This window comes from Sylvia atricapilla, chromosome 1 (genome assembly GCF_009819655.1).
Source record: "Sylvia atricapilla isolate bSylAtr1 chromosome 1, bSylAtr1.pri, whole genome shotgun sequence".
In the NCBI taxonomy this organism is placed as follows: Eukaryota; Metazoa; Chordata; class Aves; order Passeriformes; family Sylviidae; genus Sylvia; species Sylvia atricapilla.
In genome coordinates this window covers 153,000,722-153,022,890 of record NC_089140.1, presented here as the reverse complement: position 1 = coordinate 153,022,890, position 22,169 = coordinate 153,000,722, and the positions used below count along the sequence as shown (strand labels likewise).

At 53.9% G+C, this 22,169-nt stretch overlaps 1 protein-coding gene across 2 annotated transcripts in view; it reads right to left on the bottom strand.

The window, feature by feature from the left end:
• Positions 1 to 22,169, bottom strand: part of SCRIB (scribble planar cell polarity protein) — a 108,117-nt gene that overhangs the window by 76,315 nt on the left and 9,633 nt on the right. For both annotated transcript variants that reach the window (XM_066337751.1, XM_066337743.1), the window contains exons 2-11: positions 10,346 to 10,463; positions 10,068 to 10,146; positions 8,625 to 8,714; positions 7,899 to 7,955; positions 4,462 to 4,525; positions 2,873 to 2,947; positions 2,439 to 2,583; positions 2,002 to 2,120; positions 1,251 to 1,450; positions 463 to 629 (exon numbers count right to left, since the gene is read on the bottom strand). In XM_066337751.1, the coding sequence (XP_066193848.1) occupies positions 463 to 629; positions 1,251 to 1,450; positions 2,002 to 2,120; positions 2,439 to 2,583; positions 2,873 to 2,947; positions 4,462 to 4,525; positions 7,899 to 7,955; positions 8,625 to 8,714; positions 10,068 to 10,146; positions 10,346 to 10,463 (1,114 nt within the window). The remainder of the gene's footprint in view (positions 1 to 462; positions 630 to 1,250; positions 1,451 to 2,001; positions 2,121 to 2,438; positions 2,584 to 2,872; positions 2,948 to 4,461; positions 4,526 to 7,898; positions 7,956 to 8,624; positions 8,715 to 10,067; positions 10,147 to 10,345; positions 10,464 to 22,169) is intronic.

The window sequence follows — 22,169 nt, the reverse complement described above, 5'->3', positions numbered from 1 at the left end:
CCTTCTGTACATCCCCCACCAGACCCACAGCAGCCTCCACAGCAGGGAATGGTGCTTCAGCTCCAGCACTCCCTACCCAACAAGTGCAGAAAGAGGCAGAATTAAGGAATAACACACTGACAGGACAATGAAAATTAACTGCTTGGTCAGTAGATCCAAGCAGAACACTCAAAGATGAGGCTGCAGGGCCTTATCCCCTGGCAGAAGGCAATTCCTCAGTTTTAACCATCACTGCCTGGGAAAGGTAGTGATTATATATATTATTATATATATAATAATAGCTCTCTCTGCCCAAACATATATATATAATAATATATATATATATATCCAGCCATACAAGAGCCTGGATCTGCTCCAGGAATGACAGAAAGGGACAGTCCAACCCAGCAGAGAAGGTTCAGGGCCTCAGCCCCCTCCAGGGCACAAGGCTCTGCAGCCAGTGCTTGTGATGCACATTCTTACCCAGGCTGGGAGAGGGCTGCTGGGGGAGCAGGTAGCAAGTGAGAACCTTTTCTCCTGTCTTTTCATCATCCTCGGTCTGGAATTTCAGCATGGGCTGGGACTGGTTTTCTGCCAGCCAGAGGGCTTTCAGATTAAGATTTGTCAAAGCAAAGGGCAAGTTCTGCAGCCTGCAAAAGAGAGAACAACTGCTTGTTAAACTTACCTGGTCAGGAAGGAGCTTCACCTCAGCCCCAGAGTGCCCCACCTGAACAGAGAGGGACAGAGCCAAGCTGCTGTGCATCCCTCAGTCCTGCAAACTGGAACAGCTCATTCTGCCCATGGCTGTGCACTGGGCTCCAATACCCCATCCTCACCAGCCTTTAGCAGAAGACAACTCCCTCCAACAGTGTGGAGGGGTTTAGAAACAGAAAAACAAAGCTCTCACAGACCAGTGTAGAGAATGTTCCCTACAGAACCTCTGGTCGGTGTTCAGCTACTCCCAAAAGCACCAACCTCAGTGAACAGAACTACAGAACCTTCCAGAACAGCTCCCAGGCACCTACACACCATGAAGGAGGCTTTGACACCGACCACCTGAGCACTAGCGACACAAACCCACAAAATGTGCAGGAAGGAAAGGGAGCCAGTGACCGGGGATCTCCCCTGATCTCTATTTCACACGTGATAAAATACCCTCACACCTCTGCCCTGTGTTTAGGTGACACAGAGGAGGGGTTCCTGGGCAAAGCTCAAGCCCTCAGCAGCCAGTCTGGCTTTTCCCGGGCTGTCCCTGCCAGCAGCCTGCTCACCTGTTGCCAGCCACGTCCAGCACGTGCAGCTCGGTGGTGTTGGCCAGCTCCGGGGGCAGCAGGGCCAGGCGGTTGTCCCGCAGGGACAGGACACTGAGGTTGGCACAGCCTCCGATCTCCGCCGGCAGCGCCGTCAGCCGGTTCCGGTCCACGTTCAGGTTGGTCAGCTTGGCCAGCTTCCCCAGGGACTTGGGCAAGGCCTGGGAAGGAGCCGAGTCAGCGGGTGCAAGGGGAAAGGGCAGCACAGGCAGAAGGCACAAAGCCCTCGGTCTGGGAAACGAGCTGCCTTCCATGCCAACAGACACACTTGGGATAACGCTCTTGGGACAGGTTTTCCCTCAGGATCATAGATGATCCATGCCAATTCCTCCCCTCAACACAGCACAGCACACTCCAACCACCACTGGTCAAGACTTGCCTTCTGTTTATCTGCCCATTCCCAGCCCTTATGTTTTACCAATCAAATCACAGGCAGTTTGGAGCAGGGCCATTTTCAGTCACACTATCCCAAACCCCTCACCAATGCAGCCTGGGATGTCTTTGGGATGGGCCACCCCAGCATCCCTGCTATCCCAGAGAATGTTTTAGGGGAAAAATCAGCGAGAAACAGCAGCTTCCAAATGTCAGTGAACTTGGTGAAACTGTGTGGAAGCAGCTGGAGCACACTCAGGAATTCAGCTCAGAGGGCAGAAGGTGGGAAGAGATCCCTGCAGCTCTGCTGCAATGAACAGCCTGGCTGCTGTGTACTCACTGTCAGCATGTTCTCAGTCAGGATGAGCTCAGACAGATTCTCACAGTCCCCAATGGATTCTGTCATGTCTGTCAGCCGGTTCTGGTCCACCTTGAGGATGGAGAGCTGCTTCAGCTGACCTGGCCAGGGTGACAAGTGAGGTGTGAGCTGTGCCAGAGAGAAGGATGCTGCTCTACACCCCCCCTGGCTGTTATCCCATCAAGGATCACACAACCCAGCCACGGAGGCTCTGCCTTTCCTCCTCACACACACCTGATGCACGTGACCCACCTGAACTCTCCTGCAGAGTTCTGCTCAGTGCACCACCCACTGCTTCTGCTCCCGCTGACTGCCCCTGAATCCCTGATTCCCTGCCACAGACACTCCTTCCCAAGACTCCTCCAGGAGCACTGACAGGAACTGAAGTCCTGCAGCACTCCCCACCCGACAACACTCACCGATGCCATCGGGAATGCACTCCAGCAGGTTCTGGGACAGCAGCAGGTCCGTCAGTGCCACCAGCCCACTGACCTCGTTGGGCAGCTGCTCCAGCTTGTTCTCAGACACATCCAGACAGACCAGGCGGCGCAGGTTGCCCAGCTCCTGGAGCAGAGAGGAGAGTCCATGGCTCAGGGAGGGGCAGGGGCAGCGGCAGGGGATGGGACAGGGACAGGGGCAGGGGCAGGGGGCAGCTGGGGCAGGGGGCAGCTGGGGCAGGGTGCAGCTGGGGCAGGGACAGGGGGCAGCTGGGACAGGGACAGGGGGCAGCTGGGACAGGGTGCAGCTGGGGCAGGGGGCAGCTGGGACAGGGGCAGGGACAGGGACAGGGACAGGGAATGGGACAAGGGATGGGACAGGGGATGGGACAGGGGGGATGCCGCAGGACACTCACTGGTGGCAGGGCCGAGAGCTGGTTCCGGTCCAGCCAAAGCTCACGCAGGTTTGGGAGTGCACCCAGAGTGTCCGGCTGCAGGAGACAGGACAGGGATGACATCAGTCCCTCCCAGGGACAGGGAGGAGCTGCTGCAAATACACCACTCTCTGCAAAGCCAGGCGCTGTGCTGCCTCTCACCCCTCCCAGGACCATCATGGACCATCACACGACAGCAGCACACGTGCCTGGGAATGTCTGGGCTGCCCCCAGCTGCAGGAGCCCCAACACAGATGGCAGCAGCAGGACTGTGCCCGCAGGCAAGGCAAGAACCAAACCTGCAGCACGGTTCTGATGGAGAGCAGCTGAGGGAGCTGGGGCAAAAGGGGAGAGCTTGTTTTCTGCAACTCCCTGATGGGAGGACAAAGCCAGGTGGGGATCAGGCTCTGCTCTCAGGGAATAAGGGACAGAACAAAGGCAAACAGTCTCAAGTTGTGCCACAGAAGGTTTAATTTGGATATTGGGGAAATGCCATCCCAGAAAGGACTGTCCAGCCCTGGCACAGGCTGTCCTGAGCAGAGGTGGAGTGTCACCCCGGGGTGACTTAACAGCTGTGTGGATGTGGCACTTGGGGACACGGGTTAGTGGTGGCCTTGGCAAGTGTTGGGGGAACGGTTGAACTTAATGGTCTCAGGTGGTTTTTCCAACCTAAATGATTCCATGATTCTAGGCGGTTGGAAATTCTGGCCTTACAGAAGAAACCCATCTTCCTCCTCTAAGACATGAAAATAAACATTTGGGTACCACTGGCCAACTCAACACGACCCAGTGACACCATCAGCCGTGACAGACAGTTCACATCCCACAGCCCACCCAAGCAATCAGCATTTGGGTTTGGAGTTTGCTCCACTGGAGCACGGCTCCAGTGTCACACACCTTGCTCACAGGTGAGGTCAGCCTGCGCACAGCTAAGCTGCATGAGCCCCTTTGCCTCCCAACTCTGATGGGTTTCCGCTAAAACCCTTTCCAGAACACCAGAAGTAAGACCCAGTAAGAGCTGAATCCACAGCTGCAATATTACAGGATATCATGGAGTGTCCCCAGATAACCTGAATTCTGAGACCTTGCTCTCCACATGCTGAGCCCTCCATGAAGAGAGCCCACACACTGGGCTACCCTCACTGCCATGGAGAACGTGGAATGGCCCAGCACTCTGTGGGGCAGAAATCACATCAGAAAGGAGAAAGGCAGGAAGCTGGATGAGAGGAAAAACAGCTGGGGGCAGTGCAGGACAGGGAGGGGAAGCACCAGAATCTTGCTGGAAAGGAAAGATCCTTGGCAGCCAGACAGAAGAATTACCATCCTGCAGCCTGGAAAGGGCAGAGCAGGCAGCGTGTGAGGCCAGCAGGACACAGGACACAAGGACTGACACATGAAGAGAAAATTCATCTGGGAATGATGACTAGGCCATGCTGGGCAGATCAGAATCTCCCCAAATAACCTGAGGGCCTATTTCTTTGCATTTCAGGTGGAAACCCACTTGCTTGCACCGAGGTGCAGGATCTGCCCCTACCAGCCACCCAAATCCCTCCCCAGCAGCCCTCACCTACCAGCACTTCCAGGTCATTGCCACCGAGATCCAACTGCTCTAACTTGACAAGGAAGGAGAGTGAACTGCAAGGCACAGGGGACAGAGAGATAAAACAAGAAATAAAGAGCAGAAGGTTAGCATCTGGGACACACATTGCACAAATCACATGATCTCTACTAACTCCTAAAGCAGGTGGGGCAATCCTGACCTTTCTCACGGTCCCTCTGAAGCCCAACAGTTTGAAGAGCTGGTCCCTTCCCCAAGCCCCAGGGAGCTGGGTTCAGAGGCACCAGCAGTCCCAGTTCCACTGGCACCAGTTTGCCTTCTCCCCCTCCCACCACAACATACCCTTTGATTAAGGGGTGAGCAGCCACAGGTTCCCAAGGCTGCCCGTTCTGCAGCAAGGACAGGGACCTGGGCACGGACTGACAGGCAACAGGAGGTGCTCAGCAGAGGACAAGACGTGTTTGGGGGGCAAGGGGAGCACAGCCGCAGGGACAGGGAGGAATGACAAGTTCAGCAGCCTCAGTTTCCCCACACAGGATGCTCATGCTGCTGCAGAGGAAGGGCAGACGACAGTGGCCTGATGTCTCAGTGAGGTGACTGCGCACAGACAGAAGCTCACGATGAAGACACTGCACAGGACCCTCAGCCTTGTGGCCCAAGCACCCCACACACAAGGCACCAGCCCCACAAACCCAGCGGTGGGGTCTCATGACATGGTCCAGGTGCTCATTTGTCCTCACACCTGAGTCTGACCCATCAACTCCACCAGAGGACTGCTGCCCCTCTCTGTGTGCCAGGGTGGAGCTGCCAGCCCTGCCCACTGCCCCCGCAGGGAACTGCTTTATTCTCCACTTAAGGAACCACTCCAATAGAGAAATGCCCAATATTTCTCCAGAAACAGGTCCACCTCTCAAGGCCACCCAAACTGAGGCTGCTGGGGGCTGCAGTAAGAGGGAGCTATCTTGCCTGGGCCAGGCTGTAAATACATCTGGGTTACACAGGAAAATTAATTTCCTATTGCATGCAGCAGTCGATTTTGAGATAAACTCCAGCAAAGGTTTATCAACAGTTTCATCCAAAGGATCCTGTTGCACAGCACTCCTTCACCATGAATGTACATCAACTCTAACTTCTCCAAAGGAGATTCAGCCTAGACTGTCCCTTTGCACCTTCACAGGCTGAATTCCCAAAATAGGAACAAGTGATCTGTGGAATCCACACTGGTGACATCTGGCAGAAGGTCTCAGTAGAGATCACCCTCCACTATTCCACAGCAATACAGAAATGCCCTTCCCAAGCCTCTGGCTGCGTCCCATCTGCAGGGGAGAAATGAGGGGTGACCACCAGCTGCACAAGCTGAGCCATTTCAGACCTCAGCCAGGATCAGGAGACTGACCAATGGAATGGAATTTTGGCAAACAATGGTCACTCCAAGCTGGATCTTTCAAGAGGCTCTACAACAAATAAATACCAAAAGGACGCTGATGCATTATGCTGCCCCAAATTCTCAGTGTTGGAACCCACCTAACCACTGGGCTCAGGAACCCTGGGAACAAAACACCAGCCATTTTTGGCTAAAGTTATTCTCCTCTTTGGCAAGGTCACCTGATGTCATTTAGAGCTGTTCTTATGCACAATGTGCAGCCAAAGTACCAGAGCCTTGGGCAGAGAACCCCACAGCATCACTGAAATGGTTTTGGCCATCTGCTGCCATCTTGTACTTAACTAATACATCTGATCAGAACCACCCTGGCCTTCAAGATCCATGTTCTACTTTTGGAAATGATGCCAAAATAGAATTTGGGGAACTGGGGAAAGATGAAAAGAAGCTGAATTTGCATTCCAGAATGAGTATCAAGCCTGGATTAACCATGCAGTGAAAAACACCAAAACCTCACAGCACACTACAAGTATCCTGCTGGATGGCACCCAGATCTACCAAAGGGCAACGTGGGAGCACTGGGAAAGAGGGATCTCCAGGAAACCCCAGGGGCTGTGGTCACAGATCGGATTCTCAGGACTCCAGAGACTTGGTAGCTCTGAGATGGTGAAAAGCTATGGGGACTATCTTCACTGCAGTTTGAAAGGCCAGTCTTGGATGAAGACACTTCACCTCTTTGCTGAGGTGGTGTAACCCAGCTGTGGCACCTGCCTGTGTCAACAGCCAGGACAGGAGCAGACAGAAGAGAGGCCCAAACACCAAGACCCAAACTCCTCCTGCTTGCCACTTCTCAGCCCAGAATCAGTGTTCAAGGCCAAGCTGGACGAGGCTTGGAGCAACCTGGTCTGGTGGAAGGTGTCCCTGCCAAGGCTGGAACATGATGAGCTTTAAGTCCCCTTCCAACTCAAACCATCCTGGGGTTCTAGGAGCTTTAACTCTCCCATTGTCCTCTGTGGTGACACTCCACACGGGACCATCTCAGCTGCCCCCTCCTGTCACCTTCCTGTGACAGGGTCACTGCAGCACAGAAGAGATGTGCTGACTGGCACCAGACAAGGGGACTGTGAGATTCTGATCTGTGCTTCCACAGGGTGTGACCACGGGGGGAAGTGCCAGCAGACAAACTGAGCTCCTGCCAGGGACAGTAAGAGAGCTCTGGGGATAGTGACAGCAGCTGCACACACCACACCATCACTGAGGAGTTCATGTGGCCCCAAAACAACCGCTGTTCAAAAAGGAGTCGGGCAGAATCCCTTCCAATGGCATCCAGGGAAAGGGGGAATCATCAGTGGGATGCACAAGAAGGCAGGAGACAAGCTGACAGAGCTGATGGACAGTAGAAAACTCAACAAACTCTGATGGGCCAAAGCAAAGACTAAAGTAGCAACTGGAGAGCAAAGCAACTGGAGAGTTCTCCATGTCTGTCCCCTGAGAGCATCACCTCCACCGTGTTCCCTGCTGGGAACTCATCCCTGTCCCTAACTCCAGAATGTGGAACAACACTTACCTCTTCTCCCTGGCTGGCTTATGTTTTGTCTGCTGCAGGGAAGGTAGTTATCCCACCCAGAGCAGCCAGGAGGGATACCCAACCAAACAGATGTCAGAAGCAAAAGGGCCCCTTCAGCTGTACCCTGCTGCTCTTCAAATCCTGAACCTCATTGTGCACAGAGTTCCTCCTGCACCTCATCCACAGTTTCCTCCTTCTTCCCAAAAGGATCCAGTGCCTGCTCCACCTCTTCAGGTAAAATGGTTCTCACTATTTCCAGCAGTTTTTTTTGGGATCCTGTCTATTCTAAATCAATCCTTACACAGGCTGAGTACAGGCCCTTTGCTGCTCTCCAGCCCTGCACCATCCTCTCCCTCCTTGCCCCAATTTATGGAAATCCAGCAGGATTCAGCCTCTTTATGCCCAGCCTGAGCCCTCCCAAGCCAAGGGATGGTGCCTGCCCTGAGGAAGCAGCAAGAACGACCAGGCAGGAGACTCCTACAGCCCCCAGACAGACACTCACGTGGGGAGAGTCTTTAGCAGGTTCTCACGTAGCTCCAAAGTCACCAGGTTTGCCAAACTGCAAGAGAAAAGGGAGCAAGAAAGCCAGGTTCACTGGACAGGGCTTCAGGGATGCAAGGAGCTGCTCATCTCCCTTCCCTAAGAGCCACCCTCACGTCCTGTGCAATGCATGGATGTGCACACGTGGATGGAGATGTGGGGGAACAGAAACAAGGATGTGAATGGCTTTGGGGGACACAAGTGCTGCAGTCACAAGGAACAACAAACACTATGCCCACACTCAGGACAAGGAACACACTGTCACAACAGGACTGGCTGCCCAAAAAGGTAAAATCCCTCACATGTAAAGGTAAAAAAGGTAAAATCCCTCACTGCACCCCATGAGGCCATTTGTCAGCTGCATAAATCTGACTCAAACACCATCAGGCAGCCCACACCTACCAGGAAAGGGGCAAATGGGCACTCAGAACATAGGGAAAGACTGGATTTGAGAAGACTGGATCAATCCTCGCTGTGCCACAAATCACAGCAGGAGAAGCAGCTGGGACCAGGACAGGAACCACTGTAGGAAGGTCTTTTAACAAACCAAGGCTCAGAGGTGCTCACAGAGCACTGTCAGGGCAAAGCTGCACCTGGCTTGTCCCTCCAGGTCCTGCCACTGTCCTCATCCCACCAAGGTGTCCCCACGCCAGCCCCCTCCCTGCTGCCAGGACAGGGCCATACTCACTTCCCAATGTCAGTGGGGAGGCTCTGCAGGGACACATCATTCAAGGCCAGGTGGCCCAGGCTCCGGAGCTGGGTGAAGCCCTCAGGAAGCCTGTGAGAACATGAACAAAACTCCATTAATCCTGTGTACAAAGCACAGAATCCCCCAAAATACTGAAAACCTGCCAAAGCCAATCTCATCCCAGTTGGCATCAACACGTGGAAAGGAGCAGAACAGGAGCCATCACCAACCCTGGCTGCTGAGCCAGGACAAGTTCTGCTTCCAAGACCACAAAACCCCCTTGCACCAGACATTACCTGTCCAGGTCTGCAAACTCAGCTCTGAAATCCAGAGAATAAATCCCAGAATAAACCATTCCACGGGATCATCCACCCTTGGAAGAAAGGAGGGCTCCCAAGCATTCCAAGTGCCCAACAAAGGATATCTCTGCAGATGACACTGCAGCGTTTCCTGGGACCTACCACCATCACAACAGACCCAAGGTGGGACAGAACAGGGAAAAACCCTGGAAGAGGAAATTCCTTTGCTTTCACAGGCCGCTCATAGAGCCCCCTGACCACCCACTCCCCAACTCATCTGAACCCTGAACCAGAAAATGCTCTGACAAATAACACCTGGTGCAGAATGCTGCTCATTCCTGGGGTACTGGGATTGTCACCAACAGGAAGCTTGTGTCACCCACACTCCAGCAGTGCCCAGGACCAGGAGAGGAAGCAGAGTTAAATGTGCCTAAACCTGGACAGCACCTGCCCTCAGCACAAAGGGGAGTGGACACCTGGGGCCAGACTGGCACCTGCAGCAAGACAACAGTGCCTGAAAACATGGCTCACCACGGCAGGGGAGCCACACTGAACCCCAACTTCATCTATTAAAAGCTCCAGACAGAGAGTACTGAAAGACAAATCAGAGAGTCCTTCTTGGGCACAGCTCTGGGCACTGAGGTGAAAGAGAAACAAACACAAACACAGGGTTCAAGGCAGGGCTGCCCTCAGTTCTGAGTAAGAGAGGTGGAAAAGGGGCTAAGAGGGGCCAAAAAGGGCTGAGAATGGGGACCAAAAGGGGCTCTGGGGGGCAGAGGATGGCATGCAGGCTTTCTCTCCTTCGCAGCACAAGCCCAGATCAATTCTGGTTTGTGACCAGGGCAAAGGGAACGACAAACTCTTTACAAGAGGACAAAAGTCCGCACTGTTGACACCGGTACAACAACAGCTCATCATTGACAGGCACAAGGCCCAGGCATGGAGCACACACCAGCTCCCCCAACAGCCAGCATTCATTCCACTGGCCAGGACAGCAGAGACCTGCAGCTTTGGAAGGAGGCAGGGCAACCCCAGGCCTTGGCTGGGACACAATTACAAGATGGAGATCAGAGAAAGGCAGGGACAATGTGTAATTTCAGGTCTCCTTCTCAGCTGGACTAATGGGGTGCATTTGCCTTCTTACCTGGAGAGAGGATTCCCACTGAAGTCTGCGATTTCCAGAGATTTGCAGAATTTGATGCTTTCCGGAATTTCTGGAATGTCTGGAAAAAAAACAGGTGAAATCACAAAAGAGGTTTGAGAAGATGGGACAGCAGGTGACAGCCTGAGACACAGTCATACAACACTGTCCCAGCTGAGGAGCCCTGAGGGATGGCTCCATGGGGTGAGGACACTGCCTCTCCTGAGCCCGGGGAGCACTGCAGGGCCTGGGCAGCTGCTCCTGCCCAGCTCTGGCCTTACCATTGCGGGAGATGTCCAGCTCCACCAGCTGCATGAAGTTGGCCACCTCGGGGGGCAGCCTCTGGATCTCATTGTCACTCAGGCCCAGCTTGCGCAGGTTCAGGAGCCTGAAGAAAGGCTGTGACACAAGTGACACAACTGGGTCAGCAGCAGTTCCGGGGGAAACGCATCTCCTCCCTTCAGGAGAAGCCTGAGCATCCATCCCTGAGAAAGCTGCCTGTCCCACCACCCCCAGCCCAGCCAGGGGCAGTCACTGCAAGAACCACAATCCTCATGGAGGGCTACAAGGGACGAGGGTAAAAGAAAGAAGGCAAAAATGAGTCCAGGTTGATCACTCATTTGGCATCTGTAACCCCAGTGCTCTCCTCCCTCCCGCACAGGACACAAATTAGACATTCCCTGTTCCCTACAGTAACAGTTCACTCAGGCTCTGGAGTCCAGTCCACGGGAAGTCACTCTAAAGCAGCTTGCAGCAGACACTTGGGTTTGTGAGGCAGCTCCAGAAGCCCCAGCAAAGGAGAAACACAAGGAGGCTACCCCAAGAGCTGTCCCTGCTGCTGCTCACACCTGCTGTACAGGATGGACACCAGTGGCAGGTCCCCACACCCCCAGGGACAGCGTCTGTGCCCCGTGTGCCAGGTGGAAAAGGCACAGCTGAGCTGTCAGCACGGCCCCAAGTCATCACAGAACTAGAGAAGGCACGAAAATTCTTTTCTAGAAACACCACAGCCACAGGAGTGGGGACTGGAAGGGCCCTCGACTTTTCCACACAGCCCTTGGGGCTCCCAGGAGCCCAGCAGCTGCAAATGGCAAATTCCAGGATGCACCAATCACTCTTCCAGGACACCACCAGCCCCAGTGAGTTTAGTAAACACAATGTGCTGCAATTATCAACTGACCACATACTGTGGCCATTCTAACCACTGCCAGAGGTCAGCCCTGGACAGGATGGGGACCAGGGCTGGGGTGTTTGCTGCATTTCCTGGACTGTTTCAGAGCACTGGCAATAACAAACAACAATGTGGGGCCACTGCAGAACACGTTAAGAAGTGACCCAGAACACTGAGGTCTGTGCAGGGACACGCACAGGGCATTTCTAAATTACAGCACCCCGTGTTTGTCCTCAGCAGAGGCAGGGAGGGGGCTCAGGAGTACAGGAGAGAAAACCCTGGGATCATTCACAGGTCACAAACACGGCCAAAGTCAGGGCTGCTCCTGCAGTGACACTGACAGGGACCAAACCAGAGTGAGCTCTGAACCTCCCTCCATTCAGGCGCCTTTCCAGGTATCCCCCTGCTCCAGAGCTGCTGGGACAGAGCTCCCCAGGAACAGCCACAGGGTGCCTTCAGCTGAGGGGCACCTTCAGGACCCCACAACACTGCCAAAAACCAGAGCACAGAGCAGACAAGGGAGGGGGTGGATTAAAACCACTGAGGTGAGCAGATGACAGCCCTGAGGAGTGCACAGAACACAGTGAGCTGCTCCCCCCTCCTGCAGTGACAGCCTGTGGTGTAACTGCAGGAGCTTCTCACACTCTGCAGTCCCCAGGTCCCAGTCAGGACACACTGCTGGGCACAGGGATGTGTCTGGGGGACACCAAACCACCGTGGGGCTCTCTGGCTCCCACAGCCCTCTGCACACAGGCAGTGATCAGGGATGGACAGCACTGATAGCAAATTCACACTTCTGGCGTCCTAAAGGACCACAGTAATTGTGTAACGAGTAAATAAATTTAAAATATAACCCCTCTCACCACTGGCCATCACCAGCTCTCTCTAACTTCGTTTATCTAATGCAGACGGGTTTGGTGAAAAGGAAGTGGGTGAAAGTCTACATGACAACAAAGATTCAGGGGAGCAGGAGTTCAGAGACTTGATTTGCTATTGTTTCCTAGAGCCTTCTCCTAATTTTAGAATGCAAGGAAATTCCAGGCAAGACATCGTGCTGACCTGCCAGAGTCTGCACACTGGAAAACAACCACAGGGACTGGACATCCACAGCCCAGGCCACAGCACTTCTTGCCTCAGGGTACCCCCAGAACACACTTTTAAATGACATTTAGAGCAAACAGGAATAAACCCAGGCTGTATGCACAAAACCCATCGGCTCTCAGCTGCTTCTTTTCCTCTCAAAAAGAAAAGGAAAAGGTTTCTAAACGCCGTGGCACTGCCAGGGCTGGGCACAGCCCACGTGCAGAGCTGCAGGAGGACACAATCCACATCCCACTTGGCCCGATCACTTACACTGGATCTGAGAAAAACGTTTGGATGTGACAAAAAGCAAAGGCAGCCAACAGCCACCAGTGGTAGCCAGAAAAAACAAATGTGAGAATTACAGTGTTTTCACGGCTGAATTCAGGTTTGATATTTGCCAAGAAAGGATGGCAAGAGGAGGTGACCAAGAGCTGCAAATGCTGTCTCTGACACTAATTGCCATGACATTTCCAGCCCAGTATTCTTTGAGCTGAGGAATTCAGCAACCCAAAGCAAAGTCTGCACAGGAGATTCACCTGTCACAAGTAAAAATGAGAACAAAACTATTTAAAAATTGTTACTAGAACTAAGAGTGAAACCTTGATTACATGTCTCTAGAGACTGGCAATTATCCTTTCTGGTAATCAAAGTGTCCCAGATTTACCCCAATTCCCAGAGGTGACAAAGTAAACCCTTGGATTTGGCACCACATTGAACATCTCCAAGAAAGAGAAACTCCCCCAACTTCAAAATGTTCTGATTTATAAAATAAAACACCACCAAATGTGCCCAACCCAGATTCCTCAGCGCCCAAACTGCACTCAGAGTAGATTAAAAATAGAAGTTTGAAGAAGAAAAAAAGGTAAGCCAAATCTCTCCCTGAAGCCCAAAGGCCACAAGGACCAGCAGAGAAATATTTCAGCACACAGGAATCCAGAACCAGCACAGGAAGATTCCAGCACATGGGAATCCAGCAGCTCAGTGTGATGAAAGTTATCACTAACAACAAAAAAACAGCTAAAGATTAGTGGGTACCAACCTTACAGCAGTTGGGTGTAACGTGGCCAAAGCCTTTGCAAAGGTGCATCACAAGGATAGTCTCTGTGGAAGCATGGGAGCACTCACAGGTTGATAAGGCACAACACAGCTACAGAACTGCCCAACAATTCGAATTCAGGGACATAAACCCTTACAATGCCCAGAGCAGGGCTGTCACAATGCAACCAGCTTGAAATATATTAAATAGCCATTAATTAGGGACAGGTATAATGAGTTTGTAAAGAACCATATGCTAAAAGATAAGAAATGCTCCACAAAATTATAACATTGCAAAAAAAAAAAGGCAGAAAACTGTGAAAAGCCAGGCCCTGCAGCAGGTTTTCAGATGTAACAGCCTCCCTCAGCAGTCCCTTGAGAGCCAAATGCAGCAAACACATTTGAAGGTTTTCACTAAGTTCTGAAACGAAATTCAGTTACTTCAATCTTTAAATAAGATGAAAAAAGGCAACCTAGACCCATGAATTTCTCAGCCAAAAGGGACAGAAACCTAATCTGATGCAATATCCTTCCAATGCTTTGCATATGGCAGACCTTCATCACAGATCCATGAAATAATTCATGTTGGAAGGCCCTTGGGAGATCTCCAGCCCAACCTCCTGGTCAAGGCAGGATCAGGATGAGGCTGTTCAGGCCTTTGGTCAAACCTCCAGCCAAAACTCCTCTGGGCCCTGGGTCCACCAAGTAATTATCCTCACAGCAGAGCCACTTGGCTCCAGTGGTTTCTTGCAGAAACCAATAAAATACCTCCAACATCTCTTGCTGCAGCAGCCAGGCAAGTGCTGAGTGTGGCCAGTATCACCCATGAGACAGAACCAGCAGAATTTGGGGAGCCCCTCATGGGCCAGACCCTGTCCAGGGACACCCCACAATCACCACACAACCACAAGTCACACAGCTGCCCTCTACAAACCTGTCTCTTCCTTTTTACATGCTCTCCTTGTCAGAGAGTGGCTTCTTTCCCCTTAAACTGGAGACATCTGGCACTGAGTTTTCAGTGCTAGACTCTGTTTTGACTGGAATTTATATGATGGCAGTTTTGGGATGCCAAACCATAAAAAGGTTTGGGGAGAAAGGGACCTTCAGAACCACCCAGTCCCACTCTGTGCCATGGCAGGGACACTTCCCACTGTCCCAGGCTGCTCCAAGCCATACCCAACCTGGCCTTGGACACTTCCAGGGATCCATGAGCAGCCACAGCTCCTCTGGGCACCCTGTGCCAGGCCCCCCCACCCCCACAGGGAAGGATTTATTCCTAAATCCCATCTAACCCTGCCCTCTGGCAATGGGAAATCAGTTCCCCCTGTGCTGTCACTCCAAGCCTTGTGCAAAGTCCCTCTGCAGCTTCCCTGGAGCCCCTGTAGGTGCTGAAAGCCTGCAATGAGGTCTCCTCAGAGCCTTCTCTTCTCCCAGCTGAACAATCCCAGGTGTCTCAGCCTTTCATCTCTGGAGAGGTGCTCCAGCCCTCTCATCATCTCCTGGCCTCCCCTGCACTTGTTCCAACTGGCTGATCGCTGCAGGAGTGAGAAAGGATGAAAGGCACAGGCAATTATTAGCGAGCCTCTCCAGAGCACTGCACTTAGCATCAGTTTATGAAAGACAAATACTCAGTGGTGACAGCAGGATCGCACTGTGACAGCTCAAAGTGTCCCCAGAATGAGCCTGTCCCCCCAGGTGAGAGCCTGCAGCAGCCAGGCAGAGCCAGCCTTGTTGGGGAAGATGAATCAGGGAAACCTTATCAATATGATTGCTTAGCAAAAGATTCTGAAAATATGAAACCTATAATGGGGATAGAAATGAAAGCTGACTTTGAGTTGTAGGACACTGAGTCTCAGTTACTATAGAACCTGAAAAGAATGGTCTGGCTGAAGCAGAATCCCTTTGGATTGAGCAGAACCCTTTCTGCTGGCTCAGGGATCCAAAGGTCAATGCAGCAAAACAGAAGTCTAAAGAGTAGTTTTTAGAGTTTAAAATATAACACAGTATGGTGATATAGCAGTTCTTACAGGCTGTGTGTAGATTCTATAGGATTTTGTGTCTTGTGTTGGTTGGTCACTGTAAATTAGAATATTCATCACAAAAGGAGATATAATGGATTGTAACAAGGACCTCGCTCTCTCTCCCTTCCTCTTCCCCCTGCTCTCGCTCTCTCCTGCTCTCTTCCCCTGCCTTTTGCTCTCTCTCAGCTCTCACCCTGCTGTTCTCTCTCCCTCTCTCTTTGGGACTCTCCTCCAGCCCAGGCTGGTGGCTGAAGCCAAGGCCCTTTTTACCCCCGACCCTGCAATAAACCCACGTGTTCTAGAATATAGAGATTGGCAGAATTCCTTGTCCCAGCCGTCCGTGGATTCACCCACACAGCCTGGCCACCCCAGGCTCACCCCCAGTGCTGGGGTCAGCCCTGCCCCAGAACATCCCCGGGCTGTGCCTGGATCCCAGGTTACCTGGAGAAACAGGAACAGGCTCGGCCGGTTCATGGAACAAGACTCAGTGGTGGCAGCCAACACAAAATCCCCTGGCAGATCCCCTGTGGCTCCTGCTGAGGAGGGAACACCTGGGCAGTGGGGCAGTTGCCTGGCCCCGGACACGATTCTCCCTGACCACACAAGGCTGGCAGAGCTGCTCAGCCAGAAAGGGGCACAGGCACCCAAGTCCCTGGGAGCTCAGGAATCATGAGGTGTGCCTGTGCTTCAGCCAGCAAGGGGCACAGCTCCAGGCCCACAGGAAAGCAGAGTGCTCCAAGAAGGAAGGAGATGTCCACCTGACCCAGTTTCTGCCCCCAGAACTCCAGCGTGTCATGATGGGTCACCAGCAGCACAGATGGGTGGCACTGGAGGAGGCACTGGCCAACATCAGGACAGGGAGATGTCCCTCTCCTGGGCAGGGACAGCAGGATCCCTGCATCCCTTCCTGATCCACTGCACCAGGAAAGAACTGTCTTGCCCCACAGCTGGCTGCACCAGCCACCTCCTGCCCTGCCCATGAGACCTGCACCTGCCTGTCCTCACAGCCACCAGGGAGACACCCCAGGGCCTGCAGACACCAGGACAGAGCTGCCAGGCATGTCCAGAAGGCCTGGGGACACCCAGGGGGTGTTCTGGAGAGCTGACAGCTCTGAAACTGCAAAGGTGCAGTGGATGGACTGTGAGGTACAGCAGCTTGCTCCAAAAGGCACTCTGCACCACAGAGATCCACACAGATCCAAAAGTCAGGCCCCATCACAGAGATCCACACAGATCCAAAAGTCAGTCCCCATCACAGAGATCCACACAGATCCAAAAGTCAGTCCCCAGCACAGAGATCCACACAGATCCAAAAGTCAGTCCCCAGCACAGAGATCCACACAGATCCAAAAGTCAGTCCCCATCACAGAGATCCACACAGATCCAAAAGTCAGTCCCCATCACAGAGATCCACACAGATCCAAGTCAGTCCCCATCACAGAGATCCACACACATCCAAAAGTCAGTCCCCATCACAGAGATCCACACAGATCCAAAAGGCAATCCCCATCTCAGAGATCCACACAGATCCAAAAGGCAATCCCCATCACAGAGATCCACACAGATCCAAAAGGCACCCTGCACCACAGAGATCCACACACATCCAAAAGTCAGTCCCCACCACAGAGATCCACACAGATCCAAAAAGCAAAATCCCCACCACAGAGATCCACACAGATCCAAAAGGCAACCCCCATCACAGAGATCCACACACATCCAAAAGTCAATCCCCATCTCAGAGATCCACACAGATCCAAAAGTCAGTCCCCATCACAGAGATCCACACAGATCCAAAAGGCAATCCCCATCACAGAGATCCACACAGATCCAAGGCAGTCCCCATCACAGAGATCCACACAGATCCAAAAGGCAAAAATCCCCATCACAGAGATCCACACAGATCCAAAAGGCAAAATCCCCATCACAGAGATCCACACAGATCCAAAAGTCAGTCCCCATCACAGAGATCCACAGAGATCCACACAGATCCAAAAGTCAGTCCCCATCACAGAGATCCACACAGATCCAAAAGTCAGTCCCCATCACAGAGATCCACACAGATCCATGGAGGGCTCGAGGCTGGAAGGGACACAGAGGCAGGTCCAGCAGATCCATGGAAGGGCTGAGGTTGGAAGGGACCTGTTAAGACCAGGTAGTCCAACCTCTGCTCAGAATAAAGTCAGCCACAGCACGTTACCCAGGGCACGATGTGCACACACAGCAATGTCTTGTGACATACATACACAGCAGTCACACGTATGTATACACACAGCAGAGTCACGTGTGACATGCATACACACAACAGAACCTCAAAGGGCCTTCTAAGCCCATTCTCTGTCCTTCAGGAACCATCTGGAGCAGGCTCTGTCCCCTCTCTGCCATGACCAAGCCCTCAAGTTGTGTTTCTCCAGCTGATGTGACACGCCTGTGCTGATGCCTGTGAAGCTCCCAGCAATAGTGCTGAGGCTGCAGCAGAGCCCCAGGACGTGAACAAAGGGCTGCTGGAGCTGTGAGGTGATCTCAGAGAAGCACAGTGTCCAGTGGTGTTAGGAATTCAGACACCACCCCCGTGTCTCCCTCCTGCTGCAGCGTGATGCTTGGCAGAGCCCTGGGCCACCCCCTGCTCACTTATTCACTCAGACCAAGAGGTGGAAAATGGGAAAAAGGGAAAAGGACAATGGATAAAAGGCTCAGAGCAAACCCTCTGAGCCACCACTCAGCCATGCCATTTCCCAGAAACTGCAAAATCCCAAGGGCAGGCCTGGAAAGCCACCCATTCCCCAGGATTAGGGACAGAGGCAGCCTGGCTCAGGGGGTGACAGTGCTGGGCCACCCCTGTGCTGGGACACTGAGCTGGTGGAGCTGGTCCTGCTGCTCAGGCAGCACAGGGGAATGGGCTGCAGTCCTGGAAGGATCTGGGCAGAACAATCTGATGGTGCAGGGCAGGCTCAGGGACACAGATCCACAGAGGCACTGAGCTGCCCTCAGACTGCTGGTGTCTGTGACCTGCAGCCACCACAGAGCCCTGTGCCCGTCCACTGTGCACCCAAGGCAACAGCCCGTGAGCCACAGCTCCCATCCCACCTGCAGGAGATGCAAATTCGCTGCCAAGGAAGAGGGGAAGTGTTTGGGTGCTGAACCTGGGACCTGCAAAACACCAACTGTGTCTGCATGCAGAGTGATCCCCCTCCCAGGTCAGCACCACGGCTCTTTCCCAAACCTTTGCTTTCCTGAGGCTAGATCCAAAAGGCAATCCCCATCTCAGAGATCCACACAGATCCAAAAGGCAATCCCCATCACAGAGATCCACACACATCCAAAAGTCAGTCCCCATCACAGAGATCCACACACATCCAAAAGTCAATCCCCATCACAGAGATCCACACACATCCAAAAGTCAGTCTCCATCACAGAGATCCACACAGATCCAAAAGTCAGTCCCCATCACAGAGATCCACACAGATCCAAAAGTCAGTCCCCATCACAGAGATCCACACAGATCCAAAAGTCAGTCCCCATCACAGAGATCCACACAGATCCAAAAGTCAATCTCCACCACAGAGATCCACACAGATCCAAAAGTCAATCTCCACCACAGAGATCCACACAGATCCAAAAGGCAATCCCCAGCACAGAGATCCACACAGATCCAAAAGGCAATCCCCATCTCAGAGACCCACACAGATCCAAAAGGCAATCCCCATCACAGAGATCCACACAGATCCATGGAGGGCTCGAGGCTGGAAGGGACACAGAGGCAGGTCCAGCAGATCCATGGATCCATGGAAGGGCTGAGGTTGGAAGGGACCTGTTAAGACCAGGCAGTCCAACCTCTGCTCAGAATAAAGTCAGCCACAGCACGTTACCCAGGGCATGCTCCTGGCTAAGCTCCAGCTCTCCCCTTCACCTGGTGCCTAATCTTATCATGCCATGGGAAGGGAACCAGGACATGGAGAAGTCTTTGTTCCCCAGGATCACCTCGTGCTCTCCCTGGAGGGCCAGCCCCCATGTTCCCACCTGTACCTGGAGGACAGACAGACACCTGGACTCCCCTACCAGTGTCTGTGGAGAAGGAGCCATGCTGTCCTCACAGCTCTGGAGCTGCCTTGGCTCCAGGACCCCTCCTGCCAACAGCAGACAGGAGGAGGGTGGCTGCCCAATGCCACCACAGGCTGGGGACATTCTCCCTCTCAGCCGAGCAGCCTGTAGGCAGGTTTCAGTGCAACACCTCAGAATCTCCCCAGGTGACAAACTGCAGCACTGCTGGAGGGGAGCAGGGTTAGGTCAGGGGAAGAGGAGTCAGGCACCAGCTTAACCACAGCGCCACAACAATGTCACACTCGGGCCACTGGCTCTAGAACCAGGCGGTGACAATTCACACAGCTGGAGATCAGGAATGGGGTCTGCATCACAAACACCATCTTGGCTCTGGAATGGGACAGAGTCTCTGCTTCTGCAGCAAAACCACTGTGGTGTTCCCAGCTCTGCTGCCCAAAGAGCAGAGCTCAGACACCTCCTCTTCCTCAAAAACAACCTGTGACAACCCAGGCTGCCCCAGGACACCAGCCCTGAGCCAGCAGTGCTGGTTGCAGGTGATTTTTTTTTTTTTCACCCCAGCAGTGCCTGCTGTGTGACAACTCCTCCAACACGAGCTGAGGGGCTCCAAGGCAGAGGTTTTGCCAGCCCTTCCAACCCTGGAAGTGCCAAGATCCTCCTCAGCTCTCATTTCTCTTCAGAGAATTTCAAGTCCACCTGTCCAGCCCTGCCAGAACAGTGCCTGCCTCCAGCAGGACAGCACACATTTAATTAAAGGCAGGATCAGACTGTGCAGCAGGAAAATAATTACAATTCTCCTTGTGATTCATGGGCAAGAGGGCCTGCTTCCCAGGCCACCATGGGCTGGGCTCCTAGATGAGCTCTGTGTTTGTCTTCAGGCTGATGAATGCACAGGGCCCTGCACTGCAGGCAGAGGTGTCTGTCCACCCGTCAGCAGCTCCTCAAACGCTGGCAGCAAAACCACCTCGTGTATTCGAGCCTCGTGTTTCATTCCCAGTTTCCTGGTTAAACATGGGCTTGACATCTTTACACCTGCCCCTGGAGGAAGCAGAGAGTGCTGCACGGGCACTGGGACACGTGTCTGCCCTAAATGCCCCAGACACCCACAGGGAAGTCAAGAGTGAAGGGACCTGGGGCCCCCTTCACAGGTGTGCTGAGAGGTCTGCAACACCTGCACCAGTGGCATTGTCCCGGGGAAATCCAGCCTGGGATGGAGGCAGGAGGAGCTGGAAGCAGCAGCGTCAAAGCAAAACAGCCAGGATGTGACCAGCTGTAAGGTTAAACCCGGCACCTCCAAGTCACTGTGCTCAAAGGCAGCGTGGCACAGGCGAGGCCACAGAACCAGAAAGACCTGTATCCCCTGGCTGGGCAGCACGGGCAGCACGCCAGCTCCAGAGGCTGCACAGCTCCCTCAGCAGGGCAGGACTCACCTCCAGCACAGCCCAGTGCCCCCAGGCAGCACCAGCCAGCCCAGGAGACACCCTTCCCCACAGAGAGAAACCAGGAAGGCAATGGTTATTCCCAGAACAGACTCAGGAAGAATCACCGAAATCTGGTGAGGATAACTGAGTTAAGCCAACCCACTACTGAGAGGTGGGAACATCAGTCTGGAGCTCCAGCAGAGTGGCCACCACCGAGCCCAGGGACAACCCTGGTGCCACAGGGAGGGCACCACAGCCACCAGCCAGGTGCCAGTTCCCTGGGGCTGGGTGTGACCCATCCCAGCAGGTGTGGGACCACCTCAGGCAGTGCACACAGACCACCCCAACACCACACTGTGCCAGCTGTCTCCACTCCACAAGGGCTTCCATCTCCACTCCTCACAGTATTGGCCAGAGCCTGAACCAGCCCCAGGCTAGGGAACTCCTCTGGCTGCAGGCACATGGCCACCAGCACCTGAAAGGTGGCACATTCAGACAAATCCCAAAGAGACAGGGCTGAGAGGCAGCCACACTCAGGCCAGCAGTCAGAGCCATGGCAGAGGTCACGGAGGGAGAGGAGAGGATGGAGGAGAGGGGAGAGGAGAGAGGAGAGGATGGAGGAGAGAGGAGAGGATGGAGGATGAAGGAGAGAGGAGACGAGAGGATGGAGGAGAGGGGAGAGGGGAGAGAGAGGGGAGAGGGGAGAGGGCAGAGGGCAGAGGGCAGAGGGCAGAGGGCAGAGGGCAGAGGGCAGAGGGCAGAGGGCAGAGGGCAGAGGGGAGAGGGGAGAGGGAGAGGGGAGAGGGGAGAGGGGAGAGGGGAGAGGGGAGAGGGGAGAGGGGAGAGGGGAGAGGGGAGAGGGGGAGAGGGGAGAGGAGAGGATGGAGGAGAGGGGAGAGGGGAGAGGGGAGAGGGGAGAGGGGAGAGGGGAGAGGGGAGAGGGGAGAGGGGAGAGGGATGGGAAGGGTGAGGGGAGAGGGGATGGAGGAGAGAGGATGGAGGAGAGAGGATGGAGGAGAGAGGATGGAGGAGAGGGGAGAGGGGAGAGGGGAGAGGGGAGAGGGGAGAGGGGAGAGGGGAGGGAGGAGGGAGGAGGGAGGAGGGAGGAGGGAGGAGGGAGGAGGGAGGAGGGGGAGGAGGGAGGAGGGAGGAGGGATGGAGGGAGGAGGGAGGAGGAGGAGGAGGAGGAGGAGGGAGGAGGGAGGAGGGAGGAGGGAGGAGGGAGGAGGGAGGAGGGAGGAGGGAGGAGAGAGAGAGAGGAGAGAGGAGGGAGGAGAGAGGAGGGAGGAGAGAGGAGGGAGGAGAGAGGAGGGAGGAG